Source organism: Ornithodoros turicata, chromosome 1, assembly GCF_037126465.1.
Source record: "Ornithodoros turicata isolate Travis chromosome 1, ASM3712646v1, whole genome shotgun sequence".
In the NCBI taxonomy this organism is placed as follows: Eukaryota; Metazoa; Arthropoda; class Arachnida; order Ixodida; family Argasidae; genus Ornithodoros; species Ornithodoros turicata.
In genome coordinates, this window is record NC_088201.1 from 40,919 (window position 1) to 65,172 (window position 24,254).

Below are 24,254 nucleotides of genomic sequence, written 5' to 3' on the forward strand. Positions count from 1 at the left end.
TACAAGGATTTATTGTGTCGATAACAGCCATTTCCAGCATTCTCAGACGTGGCAATTTCATTTTTTGCATAAAAAGGTTATAAACTATCCTTAAATAAATCACGTCTCACTTCAGACATGTACAACTGAACAAATAAAAAGCTCTCACAGAATAAGCTGCTGTTCAACACCGACTATTGGTGTAACGTAGAATGCACGTTGTCTAATGTTGACTAATGTTGAGCAATGTTGTATGTATAGATAGATAGTGCTGAATCAACGCTATTTCAACTGTACCTGGTCAATGGTGGATTGTGAACATAAAGAACAACGTTGATTTTCCAAGAGCCACTCAACGAAAGATTTGCGCAGCAAATATTTGCGTGGGTTCTATATTGTACCTTCGACATATTGTCAACTTTTATCACGAACGGAAAAGTCGTTGCGTCTTTACTCAACATACTGCGCACCCAATTTGTTCACGTGCCGTTCGCATGTAGAGGAAGGCCTGTTTGATGTGGTACTTATCTCACTCTTTCCTCATAATAATAATATTGATTTTATGCCATCATATCCATACGTGTTCTAATCATATTTGTAACGACTCATCACGTATCGCACCATAGTCAATAAACAAAAGAGAAAGAGAAAAAAACATATTTTACCTTTTCCACGGGAATTATAATGATCGGTCAGGTATGTTGAGTGATATAACAAGAATGAAGTTCCCAACAAGCGCGAGCCGAAGCGTAACGACGTCTGCCTCATCGCCATCGACATTCTCCAACCGCCGTTTCAAACAGGCGAGGCGCGTCTTCGTAGCGGTTCGGTAGGATATGACATGTCACACGGAAGGGTCTTTGGAACCTCAGCATCGTGCGTATTTTGTACTGGAATATATTGGCTGGGAAACGTGCTGTAGTACAATCCCCAGCGCTGCACTGCAGTGACGGTCTAGTTTCGGAATGCAAAACATAACGTAATTAAGAATCGAACGGCAGGACACCTGTGAAACACTGTTAGGATACATCAGTATACTGGCACCTTACAAAATTGTGTGATGACAAACAACGATCAATGCTAGCAGCGCAATAAATACTCACAATCTCTGTTGCCTCCCATTGTTTTCTATGGGCACACACAGCACTTTAGGGCCCACCAACATGGCGGCCCGAAGGCACGCCTCTCCCCCACGAGCCCCTCTTCCATGCGCGATCCAGCCTTTATACATAGAGATCAGTGGTAACAACGCTCTGCAAGTAACCGAGCGTTCTGCGCATATCTCCTCTCCCTGTTACTCCCAACGGAAAGCCCCATTGGCTACGGCGGCGCCCTCCCTCTTCCCTCTCACTCCCTCCTCTCATGCGTAGAGACGCACTTGCACAGCGTATAACAATAGATGACAACTATACTCGATACCTCATACCTCTCTAGCGAGTTTTCTGCTAGCTGCTTCGGCAACACTGATTGTCTTGCGATCTGTCCTTGTAGGCTCTCAGGGTCTGTGTCAGTACCAGTACCTCGACGAGGATTTTTTTCTCTGATCCTTTCTTCCCGACGTACCGAGGTCCTGAATCCTCATTTTAACTTTCATATCTTTGCTTGTATTATGTACCGTGACTCTGCGAACATGCATTGAGTATGCTACATCAGTGGTATGTGCAACAACGCAACGCTTCTCTCTTTCTGAGTCTTTTGTCTCAAATATGAAACGTTATGGATGTTGGTGACCCACAGGTGTGTTAATATACTTATTAGAAATTGAAATTGCCTTCACTATACGTCGTTAATTCTAGAGCGAAAATGGCCAGGACAGAGACTGCATATTTGTAAACACAGCTCGAAGAGAGATCGTGAAGTTTCTACGAGACGACATAAAAAGCAGGCAAGTGTCTCCTTTTTATGTTGTCATGCCATGGCCTTCATGTGTGCACCATCTCCCAGAGATTTTGCACTAATGTGTGCGAAAAATAACGAATTTTGGCATGATAAACAGTGCGTTGGTTTTCCCGGCACTGTCGAATCGTCTGAGGTTTCTGACGCACAAAATCGTCGAAGAGGAGTTCCAGGATTTATGTACCTTCTCTGTGGGGAAATCTGATCTGCGAAGGCCTACTGTCTGCTTCAAGTCACGAGTCGTTTCGTGAGTAGTGCTGTACGCTTGTGTTACTGATCGTTAAAGTATAATTTTTTTAAAGGGCTTTTGTTAATAACATATGCACTCTTGAGACTGCACGAACATTAGTGCCGAAACTGCACGAAGAAATCCCTGGGCATAAGTGGCAAAGGATGGAACGTGATGGTGAAACGGCGAGGACCAAAGTAGAAATTGTTTCAAGGTGTGTACCAGGCATTATTTTTATTGATTTCGTTGAATATTTTCTCTGGAACGATATTTGCTAAAACAAATGGCTTACAGGAATCAAGTATTAAGTCTCTGTGTCTGTCGTACTCGTGCCTTTGGCCCAATTCCCAGCTTTTTTTCTGTTTTATTCATGCAAGTAAAAAAGCAACACAGAAGAGTCATAACACAAATTGTGTTCATTTTTTGCCAAGGTTTTGTGCCAACTTCTTATACTGCTTGTTTATTGTAGTAAAGCACGACGACGACGTCCAGACAGGCAACTGTACGTTCCACGTGGGCGTGCCTTGGCGCAGGACATGCCTCCTTCTGCTCTTTCAGTTAAGGCAAAAGATAAAAGTTGCAGCTTCACACGAGATCCAGCTCCAAAAAGGAATGACACACGTCCCATGTCAAAGCAAGAATGCAAATCTGTGAACAGCAAAATGCTTGAGTGTTTACAAGAACAAAGGACAATGGAGTCAAGTTGGACAGAATATGCACAACATTTGCCCTTGAATGAAGTTTCTGTTATATGTAAAGAGGATGAAAATCAAATTGTTAAGATGTCAGAAGTGGTGCTAACTCCGGTTCAGCCTGTATGCTATAGATTGTCTGAACATTGTTACGATCAGCTGCTGGGTGATAAAACTATTCCAAATGCAGTACAAGATGGAAGAGAGCAACATTTTGCAAGAAAAATATCAAGTTGTATTGACCAGCATGATGCAAGTAAAAGCAGAAACGTTGAGAGAAATGAAACAGGTGTGGAGCCCAGTATGGCTGTGCAGGTCGTAGGGGCTTGTGCGAAATTCCTCAAAGTTTGCGAAGGTGACAATACGTCACTGGTTGCCAGTAGTAGCCAAAATATGTTGACTTGTGGAGGATATAGACAACATGCAGATAGTAAGCAGAGCTGTCAGAATCATGGAGAACTGACAGTTGATGAATGTCTGAATGACCCAGGCATACAGCAATACCAACAAGAGGATCATGACAGAATACAACCACAACAGGAGGCACAGCAAGATGTGAAAGACGAAGAATGTTTACATGATAAGGTACAGTACCAACCGGATGGCCACTATCATGTGCAGGGAGAGTTACAAGGGCATGAGCATGAAGAACATGATGTGCAGCCAGTTATGAGTAGTGCAGGTGTGGGGTCACTAGAAGATGGGCAGACATTAGAGCTATCATACAAGCATCGCAAAGACTCCAAGCTATCGATGAATCAAGAAGAAGAATTGACTGAAGATTCTTGGGACGTCATGTTCGATGACAGTGGAGAATGCCTCGATCCTGCTGCTCTACAAGAGGTGAGCAGTTCTTTTTACATGTACTTATGCCCTTTGTCTTTCAACGTTTTTCTTTCTTTGTTTCTTTTTTTTTTCATTTCTATGTGTACATTATTCATAAAAGTTATAAATGCTCTGCAGATAACATAGTGCAGTACAGGGTGGATCTAGAGGGAGGGTCAGGATATCGTAACCCCCTCCTCAATTTCTGTCTTTGCATATTGTTTAGTTTTCCTAGATCGTGTATCTCCCATGCTGGCGAAGGCTGGACCCCCCTCTCAGAAAAATCCTGGATCTGCCCCTGGTGCAGTACATAAAAGATTGAAACATTGTTTTTTCCAGTTAACCCAAGCCTTAGGAGAGATCCATGTGCGTCATGCAGAATTGGATTATACCAAGTTCGAGATACCAATTCCAAATCTCACAGAAGAAGGTAACATATTTTTGGAATCTTTTGAAAATTGCCATGGAGACGTGTACCAAAAAAGTGCAACAAACTGTCAATCAGGCTCCGTGCATCATATAGCACGACAAGACTTTGGGATACGTTTCTTGCATATCTCACTGTCATTAACGTTATCCAGTTATCATGAGCATCCTATCTAGGGATCCGGGTTTTCTGACTTTATTTATGGATGCATTCGGAGGGTGTTTTCCGTGGTGTTATTTTCGAATAATTGAGGTTTTTTTGTCGTTTATTTTGCACAGTTGACTTAATACCCGAAACTAGGAGAACAACACAAAAAGAATGAGAGCAAAAAAGCATATGCAAAAATGCTTACTGTTATGTGGCAGAACCAGTGCCGTGTATTAAAAGGGAGTCTGGCCATTAGGAGGAGCCTAAAAAAGAGGTTTGACCTCTAAATCAAAATTAAGCATTTTTCAATGGCATTGGGAAGCTGTGACTAGGGATTGGGGGTCGTGATAAAGCTGTAACGCATCCAAGGTGGACGTGTAACTGTGCCGTAGTGAGTAAAGAATGAGAGCGAAATGAAAGCAGTTCTGTTTGATCCGAGTGAAACATTTATTTGATCAGTGATCATCGCTCGCGGTAATCAGGCACGTTCTATGCCATTGTATTACATTCCATAGACGGAGAGTTTTCAATCCGCTGGAGGCGTCTGGGGCAGCCCCTTCCCAGTGCAAATGCTTCAGGCAAGGATTCTCCCAGGATTTTCATCTGGGGGGGGGGGGGGGGGGGGGGTTCCTGTAGGGAAAGGGTGTGACGCTCAATATCTGATGCTTTTCTTTTTGGCCTTTCTGGCTGGTATTTGGCGGGATATTGGGGGTTATGTATGGGGGTGCCAGGATAATTCCTGGCTTCCGCTTGATGCACAAAGGTCGAGCAGCGTGTCTGGGATTCCGTGGCATGAGGCAAATTTTTAAAAGATTGTCATGATCATTCACATGATGCATGCGATTTTTCAGGTGTCCCTCATAACGTTCATCTTGAGTGTCAGCTTTGTAGACTTTTCGGAGGGGTCTGGGCACCCCCCTGTGAAAGTTCCTGGGGGGCTGAGGTCCCCAAGCCCCCACACTGTTGGCACCTATGTTACATTCTGTGGGGGAAGCACACTTCATCACTGTACCATAACCTTGTACTTGGGCACTGAACTGAGATAACACGCAAATGATTGTCATTGTCCTCCTTCCCCTTTTTGCGATTCTTGGAAATTTTGACTGGCTTGTTCTCTGAGGTTCATTTGAGATTTGCAGCAACCACAGAGCAGGCACGTCAATGGCCACTGAACAGGGTTTCACTCTTGACGTGGAAAGGAATTTATGACAGGCAATTCTTTCATTTGGAATCTGTAGCATGCTATGCACCTCCAGAGAGATTGCCAAGGACCTTGGTGAGGCAGCATTCACACAGGGCAACTTTTTCCAGCCACTCGAAGCAACTCGAACCAACGTCTTATGAGCAATTTCGAGAACACGTTTGCACATAGCAGCTCGGTAGCTCTACCCACAGGCAACCTCCTCGAATGACACAGTGGCCATTCGTATCCAGTGCCAGTACCCATTACGATCCTGGAGTGTGAATTCGCGCGTAAGGTAGTAACCAAGACATTTGGGGCACGGCAGCCAAAACAGAGACCAATTCTCCTCCGCTAAACCTCCTTGTTATTGTTGTTCACAGCAACATAAATCAAAAGCGTGGCTAAAGCAGCATACGTGTCTGCCATTTGCATTCACGTGTTCACGACATACGACAACTGCCAACTCCAGTGTGACGCACGACACACCACCTGTTGAGAGTAGTGTCAACGGCATGCGACTCAACTTGTCGCAGAAACACGTTGAGTCCAGAGTCGGTGTGTCTCGCCAGTGTGACTTTATATTCGACACAACACTCAACTTCCGGCTGTTGCTCAGGCAAAAATCTTGTACTGTCGCACCAATGTGTCAGGCTCATGAGTTTTGACCCGTCGGACGCATGAGAAGGACCTCTCTGATGTGCCGAAAGTCACAGGTATTGTGAGTGCGATTCAAAGAAGTTTAAAAAGTTCTGGAAGTAGCGTCCTTATAGCGGTTTGCCTTCCCTTCATGACAGAAACTCTTTTATGTCCTAAAATGAAGGAAGGGCTGTGACACGCTGCTTTGCAATATCCATTAGCATCTCTCTGTGAAGTTGGAGGCAACTTGCATCACGGTATCCTTTATAGAACTCGCACAAGTAAGTGCTGTCAACCTCTCCCGGCAAGAACTTTTCACCTAACTTCACGTGATCCCACATTCTGGGAGGAAACCGAGTGCATAGGGGTGATTGCACTGTGTTGATATCCATATGGACCTGCTGCTGATAGAAATCTTCTGGGGATCTAAAGTCGTGTGCTTGCAATCCTTCGTCATAACAAAGTGGTGCTTGCCGCTGTCTTTTCGGAACGCTTGGACACCCAGCATTTACATCTCCAGCCTTAGCTAACACGTCACTCCAAAAGCAACAGAATTCATTGCAGAGTTCAGCAACACACTCTTTAATTACTAATTTTACACTACGTTACACTACTTACTACTTTAATTTTCACTATTAGCTCTGCATGGCTAAACTGTAGGCTCTTCTTTTGAAGAGCAGAGTTGGCACTTTCCAATCTTTCAAAAGCAATGATCATGAAACTAAGCATGAAATATGCGTCAAATTTCTTGAGAGCCCTTGTGTACCCACCAGCTTTTGTCCCTGTGTCATTCTTTTCATCTGATGACAGCGTGAAAAGAAATTGGACTACCTCGGAATAGTTACTTGACACCAACCGAAATTAGGACACCTTTCGTGTACATCTGGGTTTGCAGAACCGCTTGAGGGCAGGTGTTCCTTCCTTTCGAAACTGCTGGACCAGCTGCGGTGCTCTGGAGAAGTTTCAACAAAATTTGCCAGATCTGTGAACAAGTTTACGAAGTCCCGACACACACATCAGTTTTCATGCACAAATCTTTCAACACCAGTGTGTATACAAGGCAGTGGACGTACATGGCTCTTGGTTCAATGTCTTGCACTAGGGCTTGAAGCCCAGCACTTTTGCCGGAAACATTTGCAGCTCCGTCATAGCATTGCCCACAGCAGTTTTTGATTTGAAGATTGAATCAACAAAGCACACCTATCAGAATCGAGACGAGGGTATTTGGTCTGGTGTCCGTGGTCACATAAAATTAAAAAAATACGTCCTCTACTTCCAGACCTTGTCTAACGTAGCTGAGGCCAAAGGATAGCTATGCTTATGTCGAAAGTCTCGTCAGCAATCACTGCATACAACACTGCATCCTGCACATCTCTCGTTAGGGAGTGAAGCATGCTGTAGGCAGTTAGCTCTAGCATTTCGTGCTGCACTTCCGGGGAAAATCACATGTACCCCATTTTTCGTACCCATGCCCTTAGAACTGGTACATCGGCTTCACGACACATTAAAAGTTGCCTCAAGTTACCTCAAGTGAGACTTTCACATGCCAAAAACCAAACAGACTACAATACTGCCAACAGAGCTCAGCAGCTATCCTTCATTTGGTGAAGCTTTGACTGTTAGAGTGCAGACACTATGTTAAATCCTGTGCATGTAGCCCTCAACGCCGTGGAAGATGCGTGATGCAGCAATGAAATTTCATGGCTTCTGAAACATTGCTGTGCTTTTTTTCCAGTTATGGAAACCACTTTCAACAAATGCAATGTATGAATCCTTGTCTTGCGATGTGCATGGTAGCGGAAATTATTGTCCCTGGCAGTGACAGAGATGGTGCAATGCGCCTTACCGGTTTTTACATTTTACGACCACTCTAAGGTGGATTCCCAACTCTTCAGGTAGACCATCCTTTCAATCTCATTTTTTCGTTTTGTAAAAAATAGTAGGCTGACCGTAGTCTGGCTAACCGCTCCTTTCATATCAGAATACACATATTCTCCCTCTCTGTTACATATTTGCCGATTTGAGTGCTCGCGGTCCCGCGCCCAATCTGACGTGACATACTTCTATTATCACAAACTCATTATGGATAGAGGGACAAACATAGGATTTCAGTTGACCTTCTGACGCTGTCATTAATCTGCAAACTATACGTAATTTGCACAGTACTTTGGTCATTCCTGACAAAGTCGTACATCTGCAATATGCTCAAAATCTTGCCATACCAGTTTTGGCATAAACGATCATACTGACTCAATATTGTATTCTATATACAATGATTTTGGCAGGTATGACCTAAGTACTAACTTTTGATATGTCTAAGAATGGTATGTCATATCACAGAAAATATGTTTACCATTGTTTTGACTTTTGCAGAGTACGGCCACATCCTCGAAATATACGGCTTTCCTGCGGAATTTGAGACAAAAGATTTAGTGTTGGGGCTTTCTTCACTCAAGTAAGTTGTACCAATGTGAATTAAAGTGTGTGCCATGGTCAGACATGTACAAGATATTACACGTTTTAAAATGTATGTAAACTATGATACTAAATACTGACGAAAAAAGATGAAACACTGGCTTGACAGAACAGGCAACAAAATTTACTTGTAATGTTTCGACGCCTATGTGGGCGTCCTCATCAGAAAACGTTACGAACGTCTAAATGTTACAAGCAAGTTTTGTTGCCTGTTGTGTCAAGCCGGTATTTCATCTTTTTTCTTCGTGACCTCTCATGGCTTTTGGTCTGTCTTCATACTAAATACTGAAAGGAGAATATACTCCAGAAGCAGCACAAATGCTTGGAAAAGGTAGTACAATCGACATTTGCTTATCCAGCATAGGCCGTTCCCAGCAAAAATGTCTGGATCCAAAGCCCATGTCTATTTCGGATGACATAGGAAACTGTTGATCATTATTTACATAAAATTCAGCTCCTGTCAATTCTTATTAATGCCATTGACTTGGGAATTTTATTCTTTTGTTAAAACTATACCAGATCCATTTTTTGTGCACTCTGTGCATTCAAGAATCGCAACACTGCGGTCCTCACTGTCATTGGGTTCAGGCCAATCATCAGTGGAAGCGGCAGTGTCAATGACATCCTCATCCCTAATCGTGGCACAGGGTCATCATGCTGGTGGCGCAGTATTGACATAGCCTGGTCATCCACAGCTGCCAACCTTGGTTTCAGTGTTACGGAACACCGATCTGCAAGTGAAGAGTTTTTAATGAGTTAGCATTAGAACCCTATGTCTGAAAAAATTTACCGTCAACATTTTCTGAGGCCTCGAGCGATAAACACATTTGTGATCGTTGAATGTAATTAGTGAAATCACTTATTCTTCTCGCTGTGAGTGTTCAGAAACCACGTTTGGTTGGTACAAAGTAACTTTGAAAAATACAACAGCAAACAAATTGCTGTATGGCTTTTTGGATGCGGACAACATGGAGTGATGCTGTGTGCAGTGGTTTGAGGACATCACTCTGAACACAGGAGATCGGAAAACCTCAAGGCGCTGAACGCGAAAAAAAGTTGACAGAACATTGCGTCTTGTGAAAACATTTTATTTCAAATTGAATGACATCTGCACCATCCATCCTGCTCACGACATTTACTGGGAAGGCTTTGGCAGTTTCGAGGGAACGCTGTAAGCTGTCTTGTGGGAACTCCGTCGCCCTAATATCACAGTTTTGTCGCAAAGGCCATATGGCTGACATCTGGCAAGAGGTTAATGACTGTATGCTGACTGTATCCACTGTACTGACTGTATCCAAGGCCGTAAGTGTGCCCGTCCAATGGATATTACCCGTGTATTCGGTGAGTAGTGTATTTATAATGGCGGAGGGCACTGTGTAGGTAGAACAAATGTCACATGTGGCACGGTTCTACAAAATATGCTCCGGGTATTACAACCCATCCAACTTAAATTTTTCATGTTTGATGACTTCTTGATATCTTGCACTACCCATTGTGACATCAAGATCTCAATTAATACATATTACAATGGTCAGGAATGAAAAAGTGCATATTACTTAGCAGGTATTTTGAAGTAACTCGCTACCTTTCTAAAGTAACTTAGCAAGTTATAGTTACATTTTTTACACAGTACCTTAACTCTTAATGAGTTCCCTTTGTTGGGTAACTTCCTCATCCCTGGTTTCTTATGCCTTCCTAAATAAACACAGGATCATTTGCTTTCAAGTTTCATTTACCTGGATTCCCCGCTACCCCGACATTTTCGCTGAAAACGGCTAATGCCGGTAAACAATGTTGGACTGTATTTATTTGTTTATCATTGGGGAGTTTTGCATCGCGAGACAACTATCATCACAATGACAACCAAGAGGGACGGGTTCAATAATGGCAGTTCAAGAAAAGGCACTAGCAAGGAGATCCACTACTAGGTTACAAGAGGCACACAGACCCTCAACCCTCTCCTATGATCATGATGTTCATTGATGAACTGTGCCCAACTGAGGGTTCTGACATCCCTAGTATTTAATGTGGCGGACAACGTGTCTAAGAAACTTCACCAAGAGACTTAAGTTGGGTTCATACCCACCACCACCAGATCGCGTTACTGCCTTATCCACCAGTATGACATCTTCAGAAAGGACAAAATTTATCTTTGCAACAGTCATTTGCATGTTTTTACAGCCATGTCCTGAAATAAGTCAAGTGATCAAAGTGTTAAAGATAAGATTGCAGCTGTAAAGTTGATCTTTGCAGTGATCCAGCATTCACCATAAAATGGGTCGACGACACGCATGCACTCGCTGTGTTCTCTTCTCCTCTTGCTGGTGAGCACTTTTCCTGCTTCTATATATTTTGATACTTATCAAGTATTTTTTTGTCTTTTTCATAGCTTCAGAAGCCCTTGCAGCACGGACACCACTTTTAAAAATTCGTCATGTGTCTGAGGCTTCAAGACAGTCAAAACTGAAAGTAAAACGCTGTGCTGGTGAGTTACGTTTTATTAAGCACCACCGCCAAACTAATATATTCTTTACCGGGTGTTTCACGAAAGTCCCCTAGCTCAATAATTTGGAAACGGCTGACACTATTGAATAACTTTCTTTTTGATAAACATCCTAGGGAGATTGGCTAAGAGCAAACCAGTGAGTGGCTCATATCCATAGGTCATTAATTAAATAAAAATCCTAACTTTTAATTTGGATGCTTTCGTCAGCTATACAGTGGCGATTGGGACCTTCAGTGAAAAATATTCCAGAAAAATACCTGCGTCGACACCTAGTGATTTTTTTCCACTTATTAATTGGTTTCAGTTTAGATATTTCTTACGTGGAGTTGCGCAGCAATGTGTTCTTTCGCTTCTTGAGATGTGTTCTATCTGGCTTTCAATTCTGTGTTCATATGCTTGGTTCACACACAGGGGTTACGGAAGATGAGTAACAGCCTCAAGAGACGCTTCAGTTTACCTTCTCTACCTGACTGGTACACAGCGTTCACAGTGCATTCGTCATTATTATGCAAGCATACTATCTCACCTACCCAATGACACACACGTGAGCGCTGTGCACCAGTTGGACAGGTAAGGAGAAGGAATACCTAAGCGTCTCTTGCGGCTGTTCATTATCCTCCACCACCATTGTCTGTGAACCAGGAGGATGAATGCGCAATTGAAAGCCGGATAGGCAAAAGAGCACGTTGCTGTGCTACTCCACACAGGAAATATGTAAACTGAAAAAAATTACTAAATGCTGTTTTTTTTTTTTTTTTTCTGGAATATTTTTTGCTGAAGGCCCTGATTACTACGCTACAGGTGCCGAGAGCATACAAAGTAAAACCTGAAAGTTAGCAGTGCTGTTTTATTAATGAATGTATGCAAGTGAACTACTCACTAGTCAGCTCTTGGCCGATGTCTCAAGGATGTTTACCAGAAAGAAAGTTCTTCAATAGAGTCAGCTGTTTCTGAATTATTCAGCTAGGGGATTTTCGTGAAACACCTGGTACATGCCTGTGACTCGGTACCAAATGTGGGCGCGCACTTCTAAAAGACCTTGCTTGTTTGACTTTAGCATAAAAGTCCGATGAAATGTCGTCTTGCAGAGTTCATGCAGCCATTCAAGCCTCGTCCCCAGACGTCTGCATCAGTAGCACGACGACTAGTGTCTGGTGCACTGGGCCTTCGAGTTCAAGTTCAGCCCGAGCAGCGTCGTCGTGAGTTGCAGGCAATCAAGGAAGCTAAGAGTAAGTTGGAAAACTGCTTGCATAATTTAGTACGGCTGCACATAAATGAGAAAGAAAGGTAGAAAAACACACAGTATGTTTAATTGATGACATTTTGAGTGCACAGGTTTCGAGAAATAATGTTGTCACAGGTTATTCCAGTAGAAATATGGCAGTCGTCGAAAAAATTAGAGGGCGACGGGGTTTGAACCATGCACCTCTTGACTGCTGGTCAAGTGCCCTACTAATTAGGCCATGCGGGCGTCTGCCTTTCTGAGGACTTGCCGAGGAGCCTCATTCAACTAACCACACACTTATTCCCATCACACTCTCTCCTACATGTCTTCTCATACACACACACACATGCAACACACGTACAAGGCAGCGGCATCTGGTGAACACGGTGGAGAGTAACTAACTGGCAGATGCCAATGTGGCCTAATTGGTAGGGCACTTGACCGGTAATCAAGAGGTGCGTGGTTGTTTGTGTTCCAGCTTCAGAACAGTTACTTTAGGCTGTGTTATTCCAGTACTGTGGTGTATAAGGGGGGACCCATCTGTTTCATTGGGCGCATTAAGTGGCTGCTCCGGAGAGTGTGTGTTTGGCAAGTTCCTGCAAAAAAAAAGAAAGACACAAAGAAAAAAAGAAGTTGAGTGTCGTATGAGTTGTCTTGGTCTGAGCTGGATGGTCGCAAGAGAGCAGCTCTTTAACATTGTAATGTCATTTCATGTTGCCACTTGGCTTGCAGTGGCGAGACAAAATGCGTAGAGTTGCTCTAGCAGAAGACAGGCACCATAACAATTGGATTGCAACTGGTGGTGTTGCATGCAACATTTCAGGCAGGAAATGTACTGAACTAATTGGGAGATAATTTTATTAAAAGAACAGAGACCTCACATATTCTGGGAGAAATCTTTTAAAAACTAAGAGTGGAACATACCCTAAATTGAAACAGTTGTGATTTGAAGGTTTGGGTGAGAAAGGAAATCCCCATTTTAAACACTTGTTGTTTTTTGGCAACACCATCAGTCATTCAGTGTAAAAGAATCGACTACTGAGCACCACTGATGCACCAAAGCTGTATTGGAACAAGTCTGTTATCTTAGTGGTGCATGTTTCTTCTTTTTTTTATCTTTGGTTTTCTATTTTCAGGTCAACTTCTGCAGGGTTTGTACGGGCCCTTGAAATCCTTGAAGACCCTTGATTTCTAAAAGACTTTTCAAGGGCCCTTGAAACTCCTTGAACATAACATCAGTCCTTGTATACCTTGAAAATGCAGTGGCTGAGCATGCCAAGAGGCACATCCAGCCGCTACATTTTCTCTGCATTCATCTCTCCTTTGCATTCTTTTTCCGTGGATTTCTTGCCATCTGGGTGTTTGTTTGGACATTAGAAAAGTATGCAAGCAGCAGGCGCCTGACTTGCACCTGCAAAAGTGCACACACTTTTTTTTTGTCTCCGTCGGGTTTTAGCTTTCATCGTGACATACTTTCAACTTTAAAATTGAACTTCAAAGCAAATGGGAATTCAAGCATGCGCTCAAACTCCATTGTGCAAACTTAGAGACAGCGTGAGAGGAAAGGCTGTGGTCCCTTCTGAGAAAGCAGAGCTTCAGTGTGTCTCGTCTTTTTTAGTCTTACTGCACTCTTTTACGGAATTTAATGATTAATACCCAACAGGCCCAAGTTGCTGCAGTATTTAATGCTTTGAACACCTTGGCAAGGAGACGCCAGGTGGAAGATGCAAATTCCAAGCTGCTTGGCTTAATCAAGAAGACTACCGTTCGTGGATGAGAACAGACACCACTAACACCCACCGAGCTAAGTGCGCATTATGTGGAAAAATTTTAGATGTTGCCACGATGGGCGAGTCAGCCTTCAGGAGTCATCTGAAAAGCTCCAAGCATGCATCCTAAGCAATGACAATTGAAGCTAATTCTTCTATTGCCAGTTATATGTCACTGGGACATTAGCATGAAGATAGGCCGACTTCATCTTACCCTCCAACAGTTGACGTGGCCAGTAAGAAGCATGACCTCCTTACACAAGCCGAGATAGTGTGGGCAATGAAAGTAGTGCGCTCCCACTACTCCTGCAATTGTTGTGCAAACTCTGCTCAGGTTTTTCATTCCCGGAGAGTGAAATTGCCAGGAGGTTCACATGTGGCGTGAAAAAGTGTGTATATATTGTGTGTCATGGTCTGTGGCGGTTCTTCACTTCTGAAGTCCAGCACATTTGGTTGTGCTATTTCATGAGGCAATGAATGGGTATCTCCAGCAAAAGCAGTTGGACATTCATGTAAGACTGGATTAACGGCGAGGTGACTACCAGGTACCTCACATCAGCATTTCTGCACCACAGAAGAGCGGAAGACATTCTTGAGAAACTGACAGAAAGTCTAGAACCTGTCCCTCTTAAGAATCGAGTCTCTCTTCCACACCTTCCAGCAAAATATGTGAAGTAACTTTCAAGTGCAGTGCATCAACATTGGTGCATGTGGACTTGACACAGTGCACAATGCATATAAAGCTCAGCTGCAGGCAACAATCTGGCACATTGACAGCTTTTTGTCCAGCCTGTTTTCGGTATTTCATGATGCTTCTGGCCAAAGGGAAGACTTTGTGGCGAAGTGGTGGGGGCCTGCTCGATGTTGTACCCAGTACTGCTACGAGCTGTGTCAAGCGACATGGCCCTACAATTTAGCTGATTGTTTGATGAAAAAATGCAACAGCTTTTTGCGGAGGCTCCCACCTTCACTGGTGTGCCCTTCTACAAACAGGCTTTACAGTTGCTGTTAAGCTTTCTCAGAAATGAAGTCAAATATTGCGAAGAGCTCATCCCATGTACCTTTGACACTGGTGATGCTGAGGCTGGGCTTCTTTGTCTACGATGGCCGCTACAAGTGCCCCCTCCCTAGACCGGATGGTCGGTTATACAGCACTGAAGGAACAGCCGAGGGTAAGCTGGGATCGATGGTGCGAGTGGTGGTCGTGGTGGGGCCACCAGCAAAAGCGAGGAAGGATGCCCTGTCGGCAGAGGCTGCTAGGGGGTATCGGTGGCTGCGTAGAAAAACACAGTCTTGACACGATCAATAGAGATGACCTCGAGGTGGTTTGGAAGCTTGCACGTAAGGTCTTGTCATGGCATGAGTAGATTGGGAAGGGGCCATCATAAGGAGGCTGAAAGGGCCTGCAGGTAGCATTGTGTTGAAGGAAGAAGGAAGGAGAGGTCTTGAAGTAGTGGTGGGATCGAAAAATTTACCCGGTAGAGGCAAGGCAGTTGTTCGGGTCTAATACGCTATAAAAGTAGACCAGCATTTCACACAGCCTTCAGCTTTTCCCTTTCCCCTCGTGCATGTAGAACAATCTCATTGGATCACTCTCGAATAAGGTACCACAACAACTGCATGTGAAGTCCACATTGCCTCATCTTTTTCACCATAGTGTTCTGGCCCGTCTGCGAATGTTCTCATATTGCTTCTTTCTGAGTGGACAGACGCTTTTTGACATGCTTTCTCCAACTTTTTTCTTTTCTTTCGTGCACAGAGACGTACTGTCGCAGCGTATTGTGTGGGACAGCAGGAGACCAAGCAGGGATAACTTGTTTAATTGATGATGCCGATCAGACTGACCATTGAGCTGAATGTTCAGCACGCTAGCAGGTCTCGCGATGGTGAGGCTGGGCTTCCTCGTCTACGAGAATGTGCCTGTGCTGGAGTATGCTGCCCTGACAATCGGGAATACGTTGTGGTTTACATTGAAGCAACAAGGGCCCTCAAGCTACCTGTGCCCAAGAACAGATCCTACGAAAATGTCGGTACATCTGTCACTGAGCAGTTTGCACTTGCAAAGCTGAACTTCTCCCTGAGTGTTGCAATGATTGTACGACCTTTCCTGACTGCCTTTCAGAGCGACGTACCAGTGACATTCTTTTTAGCAAAAGATCTGGAGAATGTTCTGAGGAGCCTCCTGACAAGTTTCATTAAGTGCTCCATGATGAAGGAGGCCACGGACATTACAAGACGCACACAACTACACTGAGCTTGATGGGGTGGATATTGGGAGGGCAGCTGAAACGGTGTTGAGAAACTGTAATGCCAGCCCGAAAAGTATCCTTCAGTTCGGACACGAATGTTGGCAGTCCCTTGTGCAGATGACTGCAAAGCTGCTTGAAAAGATCCTGTTGTGCATGTCAAGTGGAAGATGGATTCTCTATGAATTTGGGGGTGCCATCAATCTTCACAATCAAGAAGCAGGAGCCTGAGAGAAAACCACCAAAGGAATGCATAGTTTTAGTGATGCAAAACTATCGATAGTTGCCGCAATCATACTAAGCTTTTATTCTGTACCAAATGTTCCTGCTGTATACAATGCATTAAATAGTCCTCAAGTGGACTGTGCTAAACTGTCTAAATATCTCCTGGGATGGGGTAACAGAGCAGCGTTGCACTAGGTTAACGTAATACTCTCATCTAAAATGGAAATCGCCACGCTCCAATGCAATGAGGTGTACAGGTATTCGACGCATTCTCTTTTGATCCCCTCGTCTCACAATGTGAATAACCTAGTGGAACAGCACATGTGTGAGACATGACACGAGAGTCGTATGTATGGCTCGGACCAGGTAGGGCGCCTCAAACATGGCGGAATTCTGGAGGTTTCCGTGTGTGCTAAGAGAGGGCGCTGGGTTTTGCATACCATGTGTTGACAACTGACATTCTCCCTCCATCTATGTTTGCAGGAGTTGATCCAACGCTCGATTTCCAAATGCCACGAAACACCTCTTGTCAAGACGCTGCAATAATTCATTGAATGGGACTCAATGTTGCTTTTACAGCTCAGTGACATTACCACTTGAGACACGTTAACTCTCCTAGGTGCCATCACTGCAGTGATCTGGAAGATCTAGAGCACATCCTGCTCCACTGCCCACACTACCAACCTTTCAGTGTCAGCTGTCTCGCGACATAAAGCGCCAAATTATTATTATACTTCCAGTGTACCCCGCACTTTGTTCAAATTCAGCCAACCAGCACTCTTACAGTTTTTGGACACTGTAGGACTTGGGTCCTCACTGTGAGACGACTCATTCTTCCATTTCACCGTATTACCGCCAGCAGTGGGGCAGGGTATCGCTCCTGGTGATGAAAGTCCCCCTCATCATCATTCGAATAAATAGGTTTTGTACCTGTGTGTCCCTTTTTGTTCCATAGTCTTGGTGATCTTCATCATGGCCATTTTTAACCCATGATTTAGATCATTGCCACTTCGAGGAAAACCCCAAAAACTGCACTCTCAAAACGCAAATTTGGCCACCTATAAGGGTGCACAATAAATACGGTATTTATGTGCATAATTCGTGCACCCCTAGGTTGGCACGAAAAATGCTAAGGAGGAAAAAAAAAATTAATACGTGCACTCACATTTTTGCGTGCAGATTTCTTGCCCAGTGCCTCTCAGTTATTGTGGCGATAGGTTTCTGCTTACCACGGTGGTCTTGTTCAGTTTGTGCACTGTGTTCAGTGCTCTACTGACGCAATGGACGATACTGTCATTCGAACTACAAAACGAGCACTGAAAGAAACGCTGGACAAACACGCTATGAACTTACAACAGAACATGACAAAGTTTTCAAACATACCATGCTTTTCATTACCAGCACAACTGGCAGCGACTTCCAGCAGCGTCTCGCTATATTTTGCTGGTAGGATGAGCAGTAATGGGCCCGGTATTTTGCCTCCTGACTATGCAGAGGGTCACCGGTTACCCAGCGTTTGTGCAATGCAGTGATAATTCCAATACTGGCCCTATCCGAGCCTACTAAAATTTGTGAATATTGCATTATTTGAATATAGTTACAAATGCTTATGTGCAGTTTGTGCTCCCCTAGCTTTTCACACTTTTGGGAGAAAAAAAATGCACAGATTATGCGAGTAAATACAGTACTTTGGACTGTACATTGCCTCTAGCCATCTTGTGCTCATCTGAAAGTGAGCACACAAATGGTTTTACGGCTCCTGATGCAACACTTTGGTTGCTCTGTCAACATTAACGCAAGTGTTACTGAGGATTGTTGGCATTTAATTTTTGTCCTTTCAGATCGGCGACATCAGAAAGTGAAGCAGCAGATGGACGTCTGGAATGGCGACGTGTCATGATCCATGACTAGGAAGACTGCATCCATAGTTGCTAGTGCCGTTCTCTCACTCAGTCCCCCATGTCAGGCCATTCCCTTCAGGAAGATGGCGTGACGGAAGTAGCACTCGCTTCCAGGACCTGCAACATATGATCACAGAGTGGCTTTTGTAGAATGCCCATTTGATGCAGTATACCGCTATAAAATGGATTTCAATGGACTTTCAAAAGCTGAAACCTGCTGAGTGTAAACTGCACTGACAATCCCTTTTGAGATGGTGTGTCATTTATGTCGAATGTCACCTGAGAAATAGGGAAGAATTTAGTAGAAATACCAGTAGCGTGGTATCTGGTCTCTAATATTCGTGCCTAAGACTGTCACTTGCTGTCTGTACGACCCTGTAGTCACGGCTGGTGCAATATATGGTCATGGAATAAAAAATATGCAATAACCAGAGCTACCACGCAAGGTGTGACATACATGTGCCACATGGGTTGCCATGCCTAAAGACAGGAAGCTGTATTTATCTCACCTGTCATGAGTAAGCCCAAGAAATTGTTTCCAGTTTTGCTGTGGTCCAAAGTCATAGGGGTTTCTGTAGATCTGATCAGACACATCATATCAGTATAAGTTTTCTCTGGCATTGGTGACATGATACATGTGCTCCTCCTCGGTAAAACTAAATCACTCAATCACAATTGTCTCAATGTAAAGCTATCATGATCATGATTTATTCAATTTCCATCAAAACGACCATACATTTCTATGCAAGTTTAATTTCAATGCCGAAACATGGCACATAATGTAACAGGGATGTGCGTGTATCAACAAAAATGCTCAAAGTCCTACCAAAATAGCCACGTTGGCATTGCATCCCCACAAGCCGGTGAGGGGGAGAGCATCTCTCGTCTTTCTCATTCAAACAACACTACTTTGTTGAATAAACGTCACCTTGAGTTTCACAGTTTTCCCGCTGTTTCTATTTAGCAATCTCTGGACAAATGTTCCCCTGAAACACCAGGCCCCTAAAGAAAACCTACAATGCTGTCCTTAGCCAGTCGCTCACGCTCCTTTTTGTTGATGTGAGCCTCGATGCTCGTTTCACCTCTAGTAATGAGCTGGGCGTGCCATGCCGTCAGTGCTCCCAGTGCAAAAAACACACCGATGCACACCAGCACAGTGAATGTGATGCAATAGCGGTGAGCTGTTGCTGTGCCGTTTCGGGATTCCAGCACTGTTGCGGCATCAGGTGCTTTCGTATTGATTGTAGTATCCTGCATATTTGCAGCATATGTTATTTTCAACAAGTAACTACATAATGGTAACTTGGCCACTTTTCAACTACGTCAGAACCTATCCGTTACTGAAAGAAATTGAATGTTGATTTTGTAATTGCAAAAAATTGCAGAATTATAACAATAAAATACATCAAAGTATGAAATGTAATTAAAATACATTGCTTATTGGTTCTTTTTTACATTGTCTTAAGTATTTCTTATTAAGGAAATATTAATCTTATGATTGCACTAGTAAAGCAATTCATTTTGAATCATAAGTAGCCAGAAATGTAATTTAAAAAAAAACTAAGTGAAAATTAGTGCATTAAAAGCAACACACGACAAGTATACCAACACTTCAAATACCACATTCACAAGGGTAAGTATTACATACAAGTAAGTGTGCTTTGAATTGCTAGCCTGTGCATAATAAGTAGGGTTGTTTGTTTTGAGGTTTTATGATTTTTTGCAGTTTGGGGTAAAAAATCTGGTAATATTTTCACACAAATTCTGCGAGAAATCAGGTGCTTCCTCCCATATTTCATATGCCATCGTGGACTTGTTTGGGTGAAACCCATCTCATTCAAGCCACCACTCTGATAATGAGCCCAGAAACCAGAATTTTTATTGTCCTGTGATTACAACACGCAAACTTTGCCAGTGCATGAAAGCTCACATGTTGCATGTCTTTGTTGCCCTCTATAACCTGCTGTGGTAGTCATACGGGTGGGAACAGATCAGGAACTGTTTGACCTGCAACATGTGTCCCAGGTCTAAGAAAGCTTGTCTTTATGATCAGCAGTGCGAGATTATAAAAGGAGGATATACAAGATCTCCTCCTGGACCTGTTCTGGCTGACATTATGAGCGACTTGTTTTAGGGCCTACTGTGGCACCCGAAGCTTGAGGACCTCGGGATTCCTAGTGGAAATGGGTTTAAGCCGAAAACGAAGAAACCTAATAATTAGTTACATCTACTGAAAGAAAATGTGTGCACATGACGCACTCACTTTTTACATCAATCTTATAAGGTAGCCCAACTAATATAACGATTTGCATTATGTGCAATCAAGCCAATTGGTGGGCTATAAACAGGAGTGTGTGTTTTGGTGTTAAGAGTGCACCTCATGCAAATTGCCAAAGTACTCGTCGTAGGCGATGCTGTAGCCAAAAATCATCAAGTATAAAATGCCTAGAAGGATGTAGGAGCAGAACAAGAAGAAGTAACGATGTGTGAAATGTCCAATGCAGTTGTTCAGCCAGGCTAGCTTTTAGTTAAGATGAATTGACACAAGTGTGATACCAGCATACCATACCTCGCGTACACAAAGCCTTTAGAAGATATGATCAAGGAACTGATTAGATACAGCTCAACATTTTTATGGATGTTGTAGGCACTGCCCCAAAAAGCAACGTTAATGGAATGAACACCCTTCGAACTGTAACGCATTCAAACCCAACTGGAGCACAGTTTCTCTCAATCCTTGGGCCACAGACTGACTGCTGACAAGGTATTACAAAATCACATAGCCTATTTGCAGTACTGGTGGTTGCTTACTAAGTTCAGTTGAGCTGTGACATAGCAAGTAAACAGTCAATCTATCTCCGTTAAAAATAAGAACACTACTTTTTTTAATGTTCTTACTCTGCGATCTTCATAGTAGCTGTTTAAAATGCTCAACACTTGTATAGAGTGGCATAAATAATATCGATGCAAAACTGTGTTACTGCAAAAAATCCAAGCTACTAAACTGCTGAACAGTGTGCTTGAATATTGCAGAAATTTACTTTAGTGTATTCAGCATGCAACTATAAAATAAAATAATTTGTAGTACTTGTAGACCAACTGCTAGTTCACAAAGACACTCAGAGGTCAACTGTGATGTCAAAAAGACACTTGTGCCCAGGAGCAAACAGTTCTCGAAATCACTGCCAAAGGTACAAAAAAGGATACGACAATGATGATCCATTTTTAGAATACAACGATTGCAGACACTGCAGTGGTGTGTCCGGGGAGGTTTTGGGGCTATGCATTTCTTGCAGATGGTCACAACTTGGGACAACAGTAAGCCCTGTACAAACAGTTGTTTTGTAAGCAGATAAAAATATGCAATTGATTATTGTATTGTAACTGTGTACAATCTAGGACATAGAGTAAAATGAATCGATTAAGACAGCAGCTTTCAAGGCTGCTTGGTGCATAGTTTTTGAATAGCAGTGAATTTTGCAGAACATTATTATGAATACAATGACAAGAAACCATTGAATGAAAATATTTCCCTCCTGATGATTTTGATCATCTTTCAAGTTGCTGCCCTTGCCTCAGGTGGCGTTCCTGGGTCTGTCCGAAGTGCCATCCAGTAGTGGAACACAATATTGATGAGAAGCCAGTGCCCAATGACAATTGCAATCATCAGTACGTAGGCATTTCTATTCCACCAATAAGGGATGCCAATAATGTAGGCGATGGCAACGATGGCAGAGCCCACGATGGTGATGGTAGCAACAAAGATCTGCACAGAGAAATCCTTGTTCGTTTCAATAGCTTTCTTTATGGTTGAAATGATGTCTTTTTTACGGGCATTACATAAGGGGTATATAACAACAGAAATAACCCCTGGGCAGCTGTTGCTTCTACGTGTCCCGAAGTACAATGTCATGAATAAAAAATTAACTAAACATGTTGTGTAAGAGTTAAACTTTGAAGACATACGTGAGAATTTGTATGATTATCATCACTCATGTCTCTTCCATTGTTCAAATTCAGATAGCTAGGTGTGCATGCGAGTTTCCTTATTTTTGTAGAAGGGCGAACGTTGTTAGAATACGTGTTTAGGTGTTTCTTTTCTGAAACTCGATGTGCAGCTTTGTTGATGCGCATTTAGTAAACGTGCCTTCTAGAGCTCATTTCAAAGTGATGACAGCTAAAAAGGAAAGTGGCACTGTGTAGGAGAAAGCGGGTTTCAACTTTGCTTCATATACAGTCACAAATTCTCATAGATTTTGAAACAGTATGGCCTAGTCGCTGGTGGACAAAGTAAGTCCGTAGTGTAAAGGCAGAAGTATGGAGTAAAGGACGAGACCAGTGATTTATCCAGAACCCCCCCCCCATACAGGGCGTGCCCTTGCGATTTCAGCTTTAGACACATGTCGGTTATGATATGTTAAGCTGTAATGACATAACTATATAATAATGACCCCCCCCCCTTTTTTTTTTCAAACACCCCTCCGTGCTTTTGTGCTGTTCAACTCACCGGTCCTAAGGCTTTGGCAAAATGGTCAACTATCCAAAACAGAGGTTCCATACACGTGTCAGCGGCGTAATATATGTCAATAAATTGGTTGTAAAATAAAGAATCGATTACTACTCTGATGTAGTTGAGCCTGACTCTGACTTCGCGCTTCAGGCGACCGAAAATTCGTCGATGCCACCGATTTATACTAACTAGTATTTCCATATTTCACGTTGGGAGAAGTTTCCACAGTGACAGGAGAAGGGTTGACTAGCTTTTGGGCTCTAATGAGGTTGCCTAGTGTGTTACGTATTACTAGTTACCACTAGTTACTATTTACCAGCCTCCCACACCTCTCGCAAAACCTGTATCAAAATGTGTGTCACTGCGCACGGAGCAATCTGTGCCTCTCTATTGGTCGAACGCCACAAGCGTGTCCGGATTGGTTGCCGGAATTTGAAAACGGCAACTGAACTTCGCGCTTCGGCGCACCTCGCCTGCGTGCTGCGTACTCCCTCGGCGGTTTCATTTGAAATTTGAACGGTGGACGCCGGGTTGGCAGCAGTTGGCGCAGTGTTGCCACAGGTCTACTGAAATACTGAAAAAAGAACGAAATGATGAACTGATTTTTTTTTTTGCTGTAAGCGTGGTTTTACATAGCGCACTCCAATTCACAGAAATGATTGATAGGAGAGCGGTACACGACTTCCGGTATCAAGTTTTAAATCACGTAACGTAAGTAGATCGAATCAAAAAATAAGCAAAGGTGTATGTACAAATAAAATGAAATTATATAATGCAAAGTCCTACATATAGGGGTTCCTTATACGTATCCAACCTGTGTATTTTTTAATGCATTCCAGCGGATCTCCTAACATTTTCCAAAACATTACCAATCACAATGACACAATTTTTCAATGTTTTGGGTATCATATATTTGCATATTTCTTTCTGATTGTGATATAATATGACGGTTGTATATTTCGGCGTGATTTGATTGCGTAAGACATCACATTTCGGTTGCATTTGAACCTTTTTTTTTTTTTTAGTTCGCCTCTCCCATTGTTTTGCCAATGATCACGTTATTTCAAAAGGGCCCATCGGCCCAAAACCAATGTTACCACTAAACCAACTAAACATCTAAGCTACAATCTTTGTGCTACGCAATCAGTGGATTTGGCAAGCACCACTAGCACCCATAACCAACTTCTGCAAAAAGAACTCGCGACAAGTAGACAGCGAGTTCAAGTTGTGCTTGAGAAACACAGGAACATCAAAGTATCGCAGTCTGTGAGCGCCGTGGTCGAAGCCAACGAACAGCAAAACGAACAGCTGTCTGCACATGGCGTAGATAGCACACATTTTCGCAGTACATGGGTTTCTTAACTGGCAAAACAGGAGGTTGTC

General features: G+C 43.2%; 2 protein-coding genes across 6 annotated transcripts; one reads left to right on the forward strand and one right to left on the reverse strand.

Moving 5' to 3' along the window:
* Positions 1-1,350: 1,350 nt before the first annotated feature.
* LOC135377198 (R3H and coiled-coil domain-containing protein 1-like) lies at positions 1,351-19,300 on the forward strand. 5 transcript variants are annotated; one of them, XM_064609478.1, is made up of 11 exons: positions 1,351-1,716; positions 1,776-1,864; positions 1,976-2,122; positions 2,178-2,318; positions 2,574-3,639; positions 3,961-4,051; positions 8,388-8,469; positions 10,743-10,813; positions 10,879-10,974; positions 12,084-12,224; positions 16,944-17,193. In XM_064609478.1, exons 1-11 carry the CDS (start codon positions 1,696-1,698, stop codon positions 17,012-17,014), a joined length of 2,016 nt encoding a protein of 671 aa, XP_064465548.1. In that variant the 5' UTR covers positions 1,351-1,695; the 3' UTR covers positions 17,015-17,193. The 5 variants fall into 5 exon arrangements, with proteins under 5 accessions (XP_064465548.1, XP_064465547.1, XP_064465550.1 ...); XM_064609477.1 differs by lacking the exon at positions 16,944-17,193 and adding an exon at positions 15,749-16,597; XM_064609480.1 differs by lacking the exon at positions 16,944-17,193 and adding an exon at positions 13,357-13,639.
* On the reverse strand, positions 18,267-23,223 carry LOC135377199 (palmitoyltransferase ZDHHC16-like). Its single transcript, XM_064609482.1, has 7 exons — positions 22,869-23,223; positions 21,936-22,127; positions 21,569-21,686; positions 20,739-20,878; positions 19,379-19,612; positions 18,871-18,941; positions 18,267-18,478 (listed from the first exon to the last, which is right to left on the reverse strand). The coding sequence occupies exons 1-7, from the start codon at positions 23,070-23,072 to the stop codon at positions 18,406-18,408; spliced, it is 1,032 nt and encodes a 343-aa protein (XP_064465552.1). The 5' UTR covers positions 23,073-23,223; the 3' UTR covers positions 18,267-18,405.
* Between the last annotated feature and the right edge of the window lie 1,031 nt (positions 23,224-24,254).